This window comes from Telopea speciosissima, chromosome 9 (genome assembly GCF_018873765.1).
Source record: "Telopea speciosissima isolate NSW1024214 ecotype Mountain lineage chromosome 9, Tspe_v1, whole genome shotgun sequence".
Taxonomy (NCBI): domain Eukaryota; kingdom Viridiplantae; phylum Streptophyta; class Magnoliopsida; order Proteales; family Proteaceae; genus Telopea; species Telopea speciosissima.
Genome location: NC_057924.1, coordinates 6,233,046 through 6,250,041, shown reverse-complemented (window position 1 = coordinate 6,250,041; position 16,996 = coordinate 6,233,046). Strand labels below are relative to the sequence as shown.

Below are 16,996 nucleotides of genomic sequence, written 5' to 3'. Positions count from 1 at the left end.
ACTCATAGGTGCATTAATGGCTAGAGATATCATGGCTTCATCACAAGGATCCAGATCTTCTACGGCGCAGGCTGCCCCAAAGGCCGTGCTGCGCAGACACAAGGCTGTGTGCAATGATCACCTTACCCCCACTCGGGCAAGGCACTCAGGCAGGGGTAAGGCAGTCATTGTGCACCACCTTGTGTCTGCGCAGCACGGCCATTGGGCAGCCCACTCTTTAGAGGATCTGGGTTGTCATCACAATGGCTTTGTTGGTTTTGGGTCTTTGGATAAACAAGAATGAAGAGGGTGAACAAGCTGGCCAGGTAGGAGAGGTCATAGCAGGTCTAGACAAAGAAAGGTAGATCAATGAGCAAAAGACCCTAATCATTTATGATTGGTTGTACCTCTGATCTAGATCAATACTGAATCGACATCGATAGAGACTGATACCATGCTCGATACCAATTCTTATAATCATGGCTCTGATATCATGTTGGAGGCTTCAATCCAAAATCTAATGAATTAACCAATAGCCTCATACAAATATGTCACACAATCAAACTGTCAAAAGAATAATTTTTATCTTCCTATCTCCTATTACAAGGAGTTCATGCAAGATGCCAAAAGATTCTGTATGACATGCATGTATTGGAAATGTGCCCCTCACATGGCAAAACTGCACAACTTCTGATTAAATCAGAATCAGGATTACTCTTTTATTTTGTAATTTGAATTGGGGCAAGAGATAGGATTTTGTGTATCTATGGGTGACTGGGTATGATACCTTAGTTTAAGTCTCAATTTTCCTTTGTTCTTCAAAGAATATTCAAGGGAAAACCATAAGTAGGGTGATGTATATATACAAAAAAAAGGTCTAAAATTTACTCAACAATAAGAAGGATGACGTACCTTTATCATTCTAAGGTAAGACCATAAGAAAAGCTACTTCCCTATATGACACTCATTAGCACTAACTAGTTTCTCTTTCCACTTCTTCAGAAGAAACATAAGGAGGATCAAACTTGCTAAAAACTCTAAAAGCTGAGATCAAAGACAAGGCAAAGAAGCACAAGAGAGCTATGGCATGGAGAATCAAAGCCACCTTCACTCTATTGCAAAATCTTCCAAAAGAGCTACAAGCTTCACTCCATGAGACTTTTGTATCACCATTGTAGGCCAAGTACAGTAAGTCTACCACAGCAGCTGTGGATGTGACCATCAGATAAGTAAGAACCTGCTCAAACCCACCCAACAATCAAAACGCAACCTCAGTACCAAAATAAAAAAGCCAAGAATGGGAAGGGAAGAGTCAAAAACCTCTTTAAGGGTTTGTAACAAAAAGGAACCTACCTGATCTGAAAAGAGTAAGAACCCAGCTTTAGTTAATAGACATTTGAGCCACGAAGAAACAATAGCCACAAGGGAATAACCCACAGAGATGGCATTAATGCAGACCATGTACCTGTGGAAGAATTCACTCATTCACAAAACAGAGAAGACCCAAGAACATTAAATATAAATTTTGAGAGTTGTGCTTACTTGAGCCCTGAGAGGTTGTTAAATTCTAGCTTTCCATAGATGCTGCTGTCCTGCTTGTTGGTTACAGTGAGCCATATGGATGCAACACTAAGAGGTATTACAGAGAGCCTTAGAGAGAGATCTATGAATCTGAGGTGAATTTTTGAGGCTGACATGCTTTGATCCAAATTAGACTTTTCTTTGAGTGTAAAGCAAGACAACCCAACTATAATGGCAACTGGGGTTTTAAGGAGATAAGATGAGAATCTATATCATTGTCACATGGACCGACTCCTGTGAGAACAGGGTTTTAAAAAATCAGGATCGGATTGATCGAATCGGCCGAGCCTGATCCTGATTCTTGCTGATCCAAATTGGCCTATCTATACTGGATTTCTAGGATTCAGAGTGATTCTGACCGATTCTGGTTGAATCAGAATCGGCTGAAGCCGATCCCTTGTGTGAGGGACACTTTTGTTTAAAGAAAGTAGAAAGGATAAGTAGTGGGTTTGTTGGTTAGTGAGAAAGGAATCACTTGAAAGGACACTAAATTGGAGCATTCTCTACTCTCTAGTGGGGGAGATTATGGGGTTGGGACATAGTTGAAAGTGCGCTTGCTTTAGGGCTGCTAGCTAAAAGCAATCATGGTGGATTGCCTTTATAGGTATTACTTAAAAATGTGGTTTTAAAGAGGGTATCACATTGTTTTTCAAGAAAGCTTCTATATTTTTTTTTGGTAGGAAGAAAACTTATACATAGTTTCTTAGAATAGTCTTGCTTAGAATGGAAGGCTTCATTCACCTACTTCACTATGTGTGACAACCCCAACCTAGATGGCAGGTAAAAGGTCTCACCCTCGCGGGCAACGATCGTGAGATCGCGGTTACCTCTAATAGAAGGCCCTCGACTCGTCGTAAGTACAACACCTTGTACCTTATCTGGGTTTGGGTCATAACACCACAAAAGTATGGTTCTTCATCAGGACTCAAATTTTGTATTGTGTATTGCTATGAAACACTGTCAAACAGGTTGTCTCCTTTGATCCAATGCATTATGCTGGAAAACTCAACCTGGGATGAGAACTCTCAAGTTATTGGCCATCTCGGACCAACCAGAATCAGGATTGATCACAGCCGATTCTGATCCAAATTGACTGATTCTCAATTCTTGAAACCATGCTCTCAAGTCAAAAGTTGATTGCAGTTCCAACGAAGTTGAATAGGAAAGCCATTGTCAGCACACTCCATATGTAAGGGTTCAAGTTTAGTAGAAAATCGATCTCATCTTGTAGCCGTGGTTTATTTTTCAGATGAATTCAACTTCTCTACATATCAAGATAGTACTTTGAGATTTGTTTGAAAGAGGCGAAATCCATTTGAGGTTGATTGAACAACAGATACCCTTCTTGAGGAAGAACATAAATATGGATTATGACTGAGATAGGTCACCAAATTTGCCAAGAGATCTATCCAAGCGATGATTCTCCATCACGCCACAACATTTGAATTGCCAAATTCATCAATCCACATAGAAAAGCCTTCAAGGCTTATACTGTTTCATTAATTGCAAGTTTATTTAGTTAGGAGGTGGTGCCGAGGTTGCCAGAGATGGAATGTGTGATATATCAAAATCACCGAGTGGGTGCACCGGGACAAAGCGTCTTATAGCTGTCCGAGTTGTAGGTAAAGAGATCCGATCCTGAAATGATATAGAGTTATCTTCACACTCAAGGAAAGAAATCAAAAGAGCATCTTCCTCACCATTTGAGTTGTAATAATGAAAAGGAGCAAAGACCCATCAAAGCCTAAAACAGCTTTCACTAATTTATGAAACAAAAGGCAGCAAAAGCTGCCTCAAAGATTGGCGTTTATTATGAAGCTCAGTAGCCACTCAAAAGTAAGTTACAAAATGGCCTTCCAAGCATTTAAAGAATGGTGGTGACAACCTGTTGCTTGCTTCCCTTTTGCTGCTTCAGGAGTGGTCTCCTCTGCTAAAATTGCAAAACCCATTGCAAGGAGCAAGGCCTCTCTCTCTCTCTCTCTCTCTCTCTCTTAACTATAATTCTACATTGTGATACTAAATACATTTTCTACACCAACATATCACTGGAAGACTCTCGCACCGTGTGCTTTCCTTCTCATGCCACTTCTTCCTGAGTTTGGAAGAACTCCAGCCTGCTTCTCAGAAAGCTGCACTCCAGAGAGCATTTTCACCTTCTCCACACCGCTGATGAACCTCCCTGATTCTCTCAGCAGATTTGCAAATCCCACTACAGCTCCAATCAAATGAAGCAACACAGATATTGCCTGCCTGAGCCTTCCACTCACAATCTGAGGTAAGAAGTTCCATCACTAAACAAATTCGTGTTGAAATATTAAGTCTACTACCAAAGCAACATTTTTTAAAATATAAATTTGATGAAACATTTGGGGGTGCTGAGTAGCACTTATAGCAAACATCTGGTCAATCCATAGGGGCTTTGTTGATCAGCACCCCTGGATTGAGCAGACTGAAACAGAAACAAATAGTCTTTCGGAAAAGAAAGGGGTGGGGGATAAGTAGTCTTCAAATATCAACCCCCAAACAGAAGCTAATTGATAGTTAAAAATGTTGGCTTTAGGTAGGTTCTTAATTCCATAACATCCAAAAGAGTTTTAAGATCATCTGATCAGGCATGATTTTAAGCAATGGTACATCCAGGTGGTAGCCCACTAATAGAAATTTTTTGATGAATTGGTTAGCCACACGCACAGCTTCAGGTTCAATCACCAATATACATATCCCTTCTTTATTACATTCTAAATTGGTGCATGGTTCCAAACACGAACACAATTCTAACGTTCAATAGAGACACTGTGCAGGAAAAGGGGATTTATGACATCCACAGTAAGGCTGCTAACAAGCTGAAGCTACCATGGCTTACATGTGCCATAACTCATGCCTGAACTCAACTTTCCAGTTTCCACCTCTTGAATGAGCTACGATGGGCTGCACTTAATTTAGACCTGAGCCCTTTAGATATTATATCAAAAACAATTAAAATGTCTAATATGGTAAATCTTAATACCAGACTCAAATTTCTAGGTCCTCAACTGAGTAGGGTGCTCTAGCTCAGTTTACACTCGGCTCCCTCAGGTGCAATATTCCTTATAAAATTGAACTGTCCAAGTAAAACTCCATTTTTAATTTCAGTTTAGACCTAAGTTGTTATGTAATTGAATTGGGATCAGACTCTGTAGGCTGGCAAATCTGGGCTTACTTAGGCCCAAGACATAAGTAAGCTAAGGTGACCTGAGCTGAGCCTAAGACCAACCCTCTCTTCATGAAACCATGCTGAGTTGGGCAAAACTCAACATGATTCAACCCATGCACAGACCCAAGATTTCGGACTTCATTTAATTTTCAAAGCAATCAAAAGTTAACTGCTTGTACAAACACTACACATTTTCGAACAACTCTAAAGCACAGAAATTTCAAAATATCATGAGAAATAAAGAATTTACCTGGTGGGGTACCACAACATAATCTTCTATCATCAATGTGATCCACATCTAAGCCAATAAACCAAGCTCCCAATGAAACATCCTCATTAGCATATTTGTGAAGCACATGCCTGAGAAAATATATATATACATGTTAACTGTCAAAAGCAAAACTGAATGAAGTCAACAACTTCAGATCCATTTAGACATAAAGCTCTTTTATAAGTAGCCAACCCTACTGGTTTATTGAGATATAGGTAGCCAGATCTTTTGAAACGGCATATAGCTGACCCGTAGCATGCCGAAAGTATTTGTTTCCCTCCTCTCCAAATTTCCAATACTCAGGTTCATGGTATCTAACTCCTCTGTTCCATGACAATGGCGAGTCAGTATCCAATGATTAGTATTTTCCAAATCAGTAAAATAAAGTCACTTTAAGACAGAATAGCTTACTTTTGAGCGAGGACGGGTCCAGACTTCATGCATCCAATATACACCCGGGGCTTCGAGCGGTGTCTAGCTAAAGTTGCTCCAAGTGTTGCTGCAGTAATTTGAGAGCAAATCAATGAGACAAAGAACCAACAAAGACTATATAAACAGAAATTACTTCACATAAACAATTGTATCGTAATCTTTGCCAGAGTGAGATCTTCTTAAGAACACTCAAAAGATGCCCCCCCCCCCAATGTGACCAGTTAAAAACAATTTTCTACACTAAATCAAGACGATATATCCATAGGGAACTTGAGAAGAATCCATTCCCCGACAAGAATGGGGCACACTTTTGAAATCCAGCTATTTTAGAAAGTGGAAAAAATTCCAGTTTCTGTCATGATCAGGGTTCAAAAATCCAGAATCGGGTCACAGATCAGAAGCGGGCTGAATCGGTTAGTAATCTTCCAGAATTGCTTGGATTCTGCCCTAACCCTAGAATCCGTACATGGATCAGCCATAATTAGGATCGGCCTCAGCGAATTCGGTTTACCTGATCCAATTTTTTAATACCTCATCATGATTGTTGGAGGAAGGTGTTGATGTACAGCCGTACATCAGGAAACATGGTATGCAATCAATGACGGTGATTCTTCACACATCCAAACAGATCAATTAGAAGTTGCACTCATCAATTGGGATCATCCATTAGAAAACCCACTTGATGAAGGATACATCACTTGAACAACCAACAAGAAGGCTTATCTATTTCAGTCACGTCATACTTTTTTGTTTTTCCTTTTTCCAATTTTTTCTACAATCCAAACAAAAATGTTGGTGGCACAGCTACGAGGATCATCTGTATCATCTTTTTTTGTAATAAACCTATTAAGATATATGGCAATGGTAAGTGCACAGACATGGAGCCCACCAACAGCCTCAGTGGTGCATCTCACCATGTTAAGGTAAATTGAGCTTCTCACACAATATCTCTACTGTACTCAAAAACCACAAGGACTAAAACTGTTGAATCAACTTAAAAACAGGATTTAGTAATCCTTAATCCCATATTGACCATTGTGGCATTATAGCAAAACATGGACGTCTAAGCTGCCTCAGCTGACCAACGATACTTGAAAGAAATTATCGCTACCATGGCTACTGGTATAAAAAGTACCAATGTTAAGCCTTTTTTGTCCAAAAGTTCTTTCTCTCTCTCTCTCTCCAACAAAAAAAAGAAAGAAACACCCTATGTGGACAGGAGTTTGCAAACCCATGAACAAGGAAAGATATATAATAAGCATTTCCTTTGTACCTATATTTACATGGACATCATCATCAACTTTGATGTAGAAATCTGCATCCCATGAAGCAACAGCAGTAGCAAAATAGGACTTTGTCTTGGCTGATAATTCAAGGTACCCCTCAACATGATCCTGCGACAGTATTAACTTATTAATACACTAACAAGTGACAACCAGTAACGTCCTTTTTAGATCAACAAAAAATGAGAATGCTCTCAGTGTGTGCTTTAGCAGCATACAATAACAATGAAATACAAAAGCCGTACAGAAAAAAGACAAAAAACATTACCAGCCTTAACAAGTCTCCATGCTTTCTATCCTCTGCTTCAATGGCTCTATCCAAAATACCACCAGATGTAGCACTGAAGATGAAAATTTTAATGAAAAAAAAAAATTAGTTTTTCGATTCATCGAAATCATACCTCATGATCCTCATTATGAAAATATATGTCTATTAATGAGGATTAAGACCAGCACGGAAGAAGCCTTACATTTGTGCACACATGATCAAGATACTATATCAATTCCTAGTGGCTAGCAACCACCTTTAGCCTCCCTCTACCCCAACAAAAAAAAAAAGACATACATACAAAGTTTCATCCAACTCTTCAACTTTGATACTCATAAAATTATAAGGCAAGCAATTGTGGGAAAAAAAAATCATGTCGCGTGTTAATTATAGATGCAGTGAGTTTCTAATATATAAACAACCAATAAGATCAGGCTTTTTACTCCATCAGATCAAAATCTAAATCAAGGTTTTAATGAATTATTTTGTCCCATGATCACATGGAAATCCTTTAAAAGGATGCAAGAAAGAACTCAAAATTTTGCCAAATGTAGAAGAAGTTGGTCTTAAAAGGCCCTTACAACTTCTTTTCTAAATTTCCGTCCACTGTAATTGGAGGAAGAGGGCTTACAGAAGGTATTCTGAGATTGCAAGAAACCAGACATATGTACTTGTGGCAGTAGACAGTTCATCCAGATGAGCCATCATTGATATAAGTTATCGACGTAGTTAAATGCATGAGCCTTGCACCACAGCTTTCTTTTCAGGGAAAGCATGTGGCACAGTCCTTTCTTTTTTGCTCCCTTCTCCCCCTTTACTGGTGCAACTAACTGAAGGAAGCCCAGAGTATCATTAAAAGTTGCCTTATTACTGCTACATGAAACTTCAGATTTTGTAACTTACAAGAAATGAATTGTATATCAGCCCTTTATTGATTTATTTTTCTTTTTTATCAGCAAACCACCCATGACACAAATTGTTATCAGAAAAGGGAGGGCTGGACTCAGCATGCCAAACAATTGGCCTTGGAAAGTACAAAATCAGGCATACTCATTTTTATCTAAAAGAGAATTTATTCATTGAAATTTCGAATGAACATCCACAAATAAGTAAAAACAAACCTAGCATTTGGCTGAATCTAAGCTAATTATCTGTGCCCTTCAAATAGAAGTGCAGTAAGTTTCTTGATGCAGAGTAGCCAACAAGGTAAAAAACTAAGCATGAAATGTAAAATATAAGAAGAAATTTAAATATAAAAAAAGGAAAGAACTTCAATGAGCAACACAGAAGAACAAGATAGAAAGTCACTCAAAAATGACAACTTCTAGTAGATTTCCTCTGACAAAAGATTGTTAGAGGGGGGGGGGGGGAGGGGAGGTCAGTAGAACTAGAATATCCTATTTTGTTTCCCAAGGCTGTTGATAAAGCTTAAGCTTGCTTTAGATATATGTTCATGACTAGAATTTAAAGGTCTTTAGGCTTGTTTGCCTCCTTTTAATCTTCAATAAATAAATAAATAAAATAAAAAATTTAAAGGTCTTTGGTTGTTACACCTGATTGAGCCAATAACTCAAGATTCCAACATTTGAAAAGATGATTTCAGATTAGGGTCCTGAATGCCTCAGTTAGAGATCTGTAAAAAAGTAACACAGCAAGCTTATCCAATATAGCTAAATTACTGCCCCCGCTCCCGTGAAATAAAAAATCCTATCCATGTTGATGCCCCTGCATGTACTTTCATTGGCCCCCACACTGGTACAGGGGCCACGAGACCAGGCAGTGATCTCTTGCGTGAAGAAAATAGTACAATAGATCATGGTCAAAATAACAGAGGAAAGCCAAAAGAGAAAACACAAACACAGAGATGGCTTTGTGGACAGAATTATAGTCAACGAGTGATGGGGGCATGGGCAGAGGAGAGATCTTGGTTGTGAGAATCCTAAAAAGATACTGCTGACTTTAGATCACAAAAAGTGGGTTCAAATTCTAAGATAGTTATACCACACCATCTGTTTAACACTCTAAAAAGTAGTTTTAGACAAAAGAGCATCTTCCTACATTTTATCTTTCCTTAAAAAACTAGCATGTTTAATTCAATTGATTTCTCTGAAGAAAAAGAGAAACCAATCATAACTAATAACTTGTAATCTTAACAAGTTTGAACTCAAAAACTGTTAGGCTGAGATGTCGATGCCAATCTATGCACAAACTTAGGAATGGTTCAAGTGTAGTGTTCAACCCAAATATTTATGGTGGCCTGCAAACTACTCGAGGCTTCATATGTCACAGTTTTCTCAGTACGAGACAGTTCTAAGATATCCCAACTGAGAACCATGATTATAGATTAATGAGGGTTGTCTCTTCCAGGCTCCCACATGTACTCCCGGAGGCAAACAAACGAATGAACTCATTCACTAAGTCACAATTCAAGTAATTAGGACTATCTAGTCTTGAATCTATAACTTTTAAGGCTATGATTTCTCTCATCAATAAATGCCAATGCCACTTTTCCAGTCCTAATCATTGAATACAACTAACGTCACAGTTACACTAATGAGACAAGAATGATCAAGCAGCCATGAAGTTCAACAAAATCCAGAGATAAAAACATGGAACAAGTGTAATAATAGAAATCAGATTTAGAAGGAATTAATCTTCCCACCTGTGACCAATAACAAAGCGAACAATGATTCCCTTCTCTTCCTCCAGCCTCTTTCTTTTCTCACCTATTTCCAATTTTTTGAGAAAACCCAGTGCAATAAATCAGCTTCAGGTAAGCAACACGCAGAATCATAAGAAATGCATTCAAGAGGAAAATAAGAGCGACGAATCAGTCCACAAACCTCGTGGCATCCAAGTGGCACGAACCGAATCTCTTCGCTTCCTACTGCTAAAAGCAGTGTTAATTCCTATAACCATCAAATATTTTCTTTTCCCTGTGGACTGAGAGACCTTTTGGTTTTCAGATATTGGAGATCCATTGAGTATAGAGTCATGGGCGGCCCTTGCAGCTGCTAATTCCATCTCTAAGTTTGAAATTGTTTTATCCAGTGTTCTGCATATCATTTGTGATTGTACATTGTAGATCAGTATCAGTGTAGATTATGAAGCATCTCTAGGTCCAAGCTAACCATCAAAAAAGGGAGAAGATTTTTTTTGTGGGTTGGGGGGGGGGGGGGGGAACGAGAACTATCTTGGCTTACTGTAAAGCATGATGAGTCTTTGAAACTTCCCCTAGAATGTCCTTGGATTCACGCTTTGTGCCCTTCTGACAAAGATGAAAAAGAATGAAGGAAGAAAAGAAAGAAACACAATTAGAATACGAAGTACTTGTCTGAGGATACAAGTCTATTCTTACATCCTTTAATACATAAAACAGAATGTTAAGAGGACAAATTTACTCACATATCTAGGCTCACACCCCTCTGAAACTAGCTTTAGCTTTTCATCCTCTGCACTATTCCTCATTATACCTTTAGCCTCAGTTGCTTCAGGTACTGCCCACATTCTATTACCAAAAGAGATTGATAAATACACCATACATAAAACAGTCTCTTTCTTTAAAATCAGAAAAAACATTTTTTTGGAGTACAAAGAGTAATGTAATAACTTGTTGATATCGAGATTCAGAGAGAGAGAAAGGGAGGGGGAGGTCCTTTCTGAACAGATATTACCAAGTCTACAGTAAATTAGAGACAATATTAGTATTAAGGCAGACCAATGTGTTGGATGTATTAAGGCAGACCAATGTGTTGGATGCCATATCCAACAGCAAATCTCAACTGATTAAGTATTCAAACAAATAAAACACCTAATAAAGTAAGGAATATGGGAGGGAAATGGAAAATGGACCATTGGTGAAACACATAGGTCATCATTGAGTAGCTCCCAATTATAGATAACATAAATACGATTACAGTATGGTCAGATATATCATATATATGATTGCCTTACCAGATAGAGAGAGAGAGAGAGAGAGAGACTAATTCAAAGTTTTGCGCAATACACGGATCTACCGAGAGGTGGGAACTCAAAGAGGTAGGGACATTAAGATAATTATTAAAGATTTTAAAAATTAAAAAAAAAAATGCGGTAACGAACAGATGGAAATGCAGAAAAGGGATGTCGAACAATTGGATTAACCTTGATCTGTATCTACAATATTCAAATTGAAGCACATGCTGACAGCCACATGTAGATTCCCTAATCATTGTAGAAGAAGAGCTTTATGGGGTTGGGTCAGACTAGGAATCCCAATTCAGATCTATCCCTGCATTTACGGCCGACTGGACAGAATTGCAATAGAACAGGAAGAAGAAAGAAGGAAATAAGAGAAATAGGAAACTCAGAAGGAATATGAAACAATAACCCAATTCAAAGTACTCAAAACTGCATCACCACATCAAGATTATTGAAAATCAAAATTTATATAGTAGACAATTACTTTATAATTACTCATGAAAAATCAAAACCCATATGAAACAGTACCAGAGAGATTTTAAACAAAAGACCCAGAATTTTTCCTCCCCGGACTAAGTAGTTCAGAGGAACATAAGTTTGGTATTCGGAACTTAGTTTAAAAGACGCATAATTAAGCCAACCAATCAAAACCACAAGCAAACCCCAGGGAAAAAAAAACCCCATTAAAGATATAAAACAGGTGGGAACTCAAGAAGAAGAAACCTCAAATGGCGAAATACCTGCTAGTGAAGAGCATTCCAACAAAAAAGCTGCCGACACAAAACAATAAGGTCCATCTCCTAGACACTACGCTCTTAGAAGGCGGCTCTGCTAACTTGTTCTTGAAAGACATTTCGTTCGTCCTTTCTGTCACTCAACTCACAGACTTTCAAAAGAAAAAACCCATCTTTTATAATTTCAAAAAGGGCTCAAAATCTGTCTCAAATTCGAATAACCATGTCCTTAGAATTCAGAACAAAGATCAGAATCACATGAAGCTCTGGAAATGAAAATCTGAAGCTGAAGGAGGGGAATTGATATCAGAACAGAGACAGAATAACAGAGATACAGAGAGAGAAAGGATAGATTCTACTTCACTTCTTCTTTACTCTGCTTTCATTCCAGCATCTGGCTTTCTTCCTCTCCTTTGCAGGGAAGGATTCTCAGTACTGAGAAGACCCACCAACAGCTCAGTTTATATATCAAAATTACAAACCTGTCCTTAACAAACCTCCCATTTTTAAATGCTTCTGTCATACTGTCACTGTTCGTAACAGTTTCTCAATTACATAAATGCCCTTCTACAGTTGAAAGTTAAACTAAAATAAATTTAAAATACGGTTTATCATTCCCACTCCTTAGTTAAATGTTAATTAATTTTTTCATTAAATAACTCCACTTAAATTAGAAACTAATTACCATTTCACTAACCTCTACTAACTACAGACTTTGAGACTTGATAAGCCACCTAAAAGAGAAGAGAAGGAAAGAAGTAGAGAGAGAGACCAGAGATTTGATCAATTCTTTTTTGGATGAAAAAGAAAATTAAAACAAAAATAAAGAAAAAAAAAATCCAAACCCCTTTGAACTTAGGATGGCAAGGTGATGAGCTAAGCCTATAAAAGCTGAGTTTGCCTAATTATGATTACAAAGTTAAACTTCTTTTAAGGGCAAGAGAATGCTAAATGGTCGTGCAGTCCTTGCACTAGAACGGTAGCCAATGAAAATGTGTACAAGGCATTAATTTGAATGTGATTATAGATTTCACTAGAGGTTGAATGGTCTTCCAAGGATGAGGTGGGTGACCTTTTTTTTATGAATGACATTATTCCTAGCATTTCACAAAAACATAACATGGGATGGAAAGACCCGAACTAAGATATGGAGCAATGATTTGGACAAATCATTCATGTGTAACAATTATGAAACAATGTGTAAAAGTAAAGAGTTTCAATTCTAATAGGTAGTTGTCATGTTGTCCAAATAGGATTAATTATAAAAATCATAAGATAAAAAGAGGTGTCCATTATTTTCAGGGGCATTATAAGAATTTGGATAATCTAAGTCTAGTAGACACTCCTCCCTTGAGAGGTTTCCAAAAAAATGACAAATTTGAGATGCACATCATAGGTTGTGTTTGGTATGTATTATTGGAATGCATTCTAGGTCGATTCCGCATTCTTGGATAATAAAAACAACTATTTTTATCATCTTAAAATGCGAAATGGACTTAGAACATATTCCAAGAATGCATATCAAACGCTGCTTATGTTGCTATCAATTATTTCATAAAAATAAATGGGCAAAGATTCTCTAAGCCAACTCGAAAGAGTACTCTCTCTCTCTCTCTCTCTCTCTCTCTCACATGAATTGACCTTGCTTCCCTCCTTTGCACAAAATTGCTCAGTCACATTCTCACTCTATAATTGCTGCCCAACTGCCATGAGAGGATATGCTACCGCCCTCTCACTCTATGTCATTTGTTAAAAAAATAACCAAAAAAAATATCAATCAATTGTATGATGCCCTCAATGGACTTCAATAAATACCCAAAATCTTGTGGTTTTGCAGTCTTTTGCTCATAACACTACTAGTTTATGATGATTATCATCGTCATGGTATTATTTTAATTATGGGGAAGGGTTTTCTATCTAAGAGCATGGCCCCCGTGCCAATGTGAACGCCAATGGGAGGGTGCGAGAAAGCATCAACAAGGTGGGATTTCTACCTTTCATAGGGCACGGTGGATCGTTTTGAGTCATCATGTGTTTGAATGCAAGAGTTACACTCCTAGTCATAGTCTTTTTTCCCCTTTAATTATTAAGACCATACCCCCTAGGGGTGTCATTTCCTAGTGTGCACTAGTAGTCCCAACCAGGGTCGTTCAAATAAAACTAAAAGTAAACCAATTGTATATAAAAGGGTCTGGTTTCATTTTTAGGAGATGTAGTTTTTTTTATCAATCGGTCCTTCTTAGTCCAACCCGATAGATTGATCAATTATTTTCTTCATTGAAATATGTTCTCTGTGGGGGGAGCGAAATGACCATCCCGCCATTGTGCGCTCTCATTGGTTGTCATGCATTTGTGGCCCCTACGCTCCCCCACAGAGTACGTTCACTCTTTCTTCATATTTTGTGTTACACCAATTTTTTTTTTGGTAATGCTATTTGTTAAGTTTGTTTGCATAATATTTTGAGCATGCATATCCATTAGTGAGTCTTCATCCTCTAAACTCAAGTCATGGAGTGAATAAAATTTTCATCCAATTTTTTTGGCAATGGAAAAACTGTAAAAAATAAAATAAATCGAATCCATTACACTCTGATTCAATATAATTAAAATTACCTCCCTGTGTCCATCTCCGATAGATTGAATCAAAAGGGAGGTATCTATTGGGTCTTGCGCAGATTTAGGAGCCACGCTTCCAAACAAAGAACATTTCTTTAATACAGAAGAAAAGTTTAATGTTTGAGAGTGACTCATACACCAACACTAGAAAAAGGAAAAAAGTTGTTAGCATGCCATGCTTAAAAGAGAGGTAACGGGTTTTGTTGTGTCAAATTTAGATCATTTCAATACATCAACACAAAATGGTTCGACTTGAACAACAACAAAAAATAAAGCATAATGTGCAAACTTCCACACATAGGCCACAAAAAAAAGAAAGAAAGGGAGAGCCTCTAAACTTGAACATGACATGACACAACACGATTAGTGAATGGGTAATGTTTATATGGACACGAAATTTCCCAAAATAATACAAAATGATATGAAATAAGGATAAAATTTAGGGAAAAGAACGATGCCTAGTTGCGTGCAGCCTGTGCCTAGACACAATCCCCCTTCCCTAAAATGATCACCTTGCCCCCTAAGAAATGAAAAATTCCCCTAATTGATGCCCTTGTGCATCCCCTTAATGGCCCTCACGCTGGTGTAGAAGCCATGCAATAAGGCAATATTCTTCTTGCCTAAAATTTATAATCAAAAGGACAAAGTGAAGAAACTTTCCTTCACCACCAAGTTCGAAGGTGCTCAAATGAGACGCAAGGGCAATTTTTATTTCATACTATTAGGGGGGGAGTAATTAAGATCCTATGATGATGAATGAACCCGTCTCTGGTGGCAAAAACTTTCCCCTTACAAAAATGACTGATTTTGAGTCAAATTTGAGTCGTTCTTTTTAGGTAGTTTTCCATCACCCATGGCCATGGTCGACCAAGGGGTTCAAATGGTGTGCAGTGACTAGTGTGCATCGAGGAACAATACAAGGGTATTATCTACTTCATACCATAAGGGTGAATAAAATTCATGACCAATATTCATGGATGTACTTTTCTTTCACCTAAGGTATAGGGAAACTTTCTCTTTTTTTTTTGGTAGCGTCAACTTGAACCCAAATTCACCCAATCCAACACGGAATTTTCGGATCACGTTTGTATAGGGTTGGAATTTCGTATTTGATATTGTCACCATTTTTTTTTGGTAAGAGGGATTCTTATTGTCACTATATTTTTAAGTCTATTGACAATAGGTAATCTAAATTTGGCATTAAATTTTTTTCTGATATTTTATTTTAGGGATTAGAAAAATGATATAAAAGCCTCAAAACAATAAGGGCAAGTGTTTCTTGCGAGAGAGCATGGACCCTGCATATTCATAGGCCAATGGGTGTCTTTTGGGGCAGCATTTCCACTTTTCATGAGGTGAGGTGGTCATTTTACTTGCTTGTGTATCTAACCGCAGCCAGTACGCTCTCCCACAGTTTTTTTTTTCTCCAAACAATGAGCACCCCCACAAACAAGAAAAGAATGGTGTGTTTATATTTTACATTCTGTTATTAAGCACTCAAAACTCTAAGCAGTCTTTGGCGATCTTAGCGAAAATGATCTATAACTATGGTTCTAAGTATTGGTATCGTAACAATATATTAGCTGATATGTATCAATATCAGTAGCGCTCGATACCAATACAATACAAATATGAATCGGATGTATCAACCAAAGAGTAGATCAGTATTAAAATTCCGTCCAATACAGGCCAAATCCAACGAATCTGTATTAGTATCGATACCTATAACCTTATCTATAACAAAATAAAATATATGAGAATGTTTCATGTCAAGGTGCAGAAGCTACACCAACCAAAAAATACCCACTGATAGTCTCTCCTTTTGGTATAATTAAATGGAGGGGGGGGGGGAGTATGAAGGTCATTATAAAAGGGAGGAGAGAGAGAGAGACTCAAGAATCTATCTAAGGAGGCATAGGGAAAACATTGTCCCATAAAATAGGGAAAAGGTTGGCTTCAACGCCAAGGTGTCCAACATGTGTCTTCCTCTTTTCTTTCTCTTTCGAAAAGAATCTCTTATTTTTCTTTTTCTAGTTCTATGATTGTTGTATGCTGCTAGCTTATCGAATGCTGACAACATGCTCCAACCGTCTCCCCATAAAATATTAAATTACTAGACCAAAGACAGATGGTGCAAATTCTGCTCCCAACCCATTTAAGGAAAGAAAAAGGGTTCTGAAAGTTAAGATCAAAATTCGTGAAATTGGTCAATTTGACTTGGAATCAATTGATGCCAATTCCAATTATTCCCGAATCAATGTTTAATAGTTAATGAATTGTCTACGAGTATTTACAATTTAGCATCTTCTTTTAATTGCCTTTTGTTTTATTTTTAAAATTTATTTAAACTAGGGGTATAAAAAGAGTTTTTGACTTATCATTATATCAATAACAAAAGTTATTCATACACATTTTTAAAGACATATATCAAATGACAATATTTACTCTGAATTGAAAAAAATAAAATGATGTATCATATTAAAAAGGTTAAAAAAACAAGATTAAAACTTTGTTTGACAACTTCAGAGGTGTCAATAAGAAAATCTCATAACTATAAAATCTCACCGAGTTAGAATGAATCCGACAAATTCAAGCCAAATTCGACCGATTTCAAGATAATTCCAATCAAGAATAGGCATGGATTTAGTGCAACAACATCGGTCATATTGACCTGATTCC

At 37.6% G+C, this 16,996-nt stretch overlaps 2 protein-coding genes across 4 annotated transcripts; both read right to left on the bottom strand.

Annotated features, from left to right (window-relative positions):
- Positions 1-896: 896 nt before the first annotated feature.
- LOC122640084 (CASP-like protein 2D1) lies at positions 897-1,800 on the bottom strand. Of its 2 annotated transcripts, none has more exons than XM_043833207.1 (3): positions 1,522-1,800; positions 1,309-1,444; positions 897-1,219 (listed from the first exon to the last, which is right to left on the bottom strand). In XM_043833207.1, the coding sequence occupies exons 1-3, from the start codon at positions 1,674-1,676 to the stop codon at positions 953-955; spliced, it is 558 nt and encodes a 185-aa protein (XP_043689142.1). In that variant the 5' UTR covers positions 1,677-1,800; the 3' UTR covers positions 897-952. The 2 variants fall into 2 exon arrangements, with proteins under 2 accessions (XP_043689142.1, XP_043689143.1); XM_043833208.1 differs by having other exon boundaries at positions 897-1,216; positions 1,333-1,444.
- Positions 1,801-3,299: 1,499 nt separating this feature from the next.
- On the bottom strand, positions 3,300-12,138 carry LOC122640082 (probable beta-1,3-galactosyltransferase 2). Of its 2 annotated transcripts, none has more exons than XM_043833203.1 (11): positions 11,708-12,138; positions 10,413-10,515; positions 10,211-10,275; positions 9,851-10,062; positions 9,670-9,733; positions 7,008-7,080; positions 6,730-6,850; positions 5,436-5,523; positions 5,222-5,347; positions 5,004-5,113; positions 3,300-3,830 (listed from the first exon to the last, which is right to left on the bottom strand). In XM_043833203.1, exons 1-11 carry the CDS (start codon positions 11,818-11,820, stop codon positions 3,682-3,684), a joined length of 1,224 nt encoding a protein of 407 aa, XP_043689138.1. In that variant the 5' UTR covers positions 11,821-12,138; the 3' UTR covers positions 3,300-3,681. The 2 variants fall into 2 exon arrangements, with proteins under 2 accessions (XP_043689138.1, XP_043689139.1); XM_043833204.1 differs by having other exon boundaries at positions 10,211-10,272.
- Positions 12,139-16,996: the final 4,858 nt, after the last annotated feature.

Coding starts and splice junctions, on each gene's coding strand:
- LOC122640082 (XM_043833203.1), bottom strand. CDS start 11,820: ATGTCTTTCAAGAACAAGTTAGCAGAGCCGCCTTCTAAGAGCGTAGTG. Junction 5,524..6,729: donor TGATGTCCATGTAAATATAG/GTACAAAGGAAA, acceptor AAATTACTGCAG/CAACACTTGGAGCAACTTTA. Junction 5,348..5,435: donor GGACCCGTCCTCGCTCAAAA/GTAAGCTATTCT, acceptor GTCATGGAACAG/AGGAGTTAGATACCATGAAC.
- LOC122640084 (XM_043833207.1), bottom strand. CDS start 1,676: ATGTCAGCCTCAAAAATTCACCTCAGATTCATAGATCTCTCTCTAAGG. Junction 1,445..1,521: donor AACAACCTCTCAGGGCTCAA/GTAAGCACAACT, acceptor ATTCTTCCACAG/GTACATGGTCTGCATTAATG. Junction 1,220..1,308: donor GTTCCTTTTTGTTACAAACC/CTTAAAGAGGTT, acceptor GGTGGGTTTGAG/CAGGTTCTTACTTATCTGAT.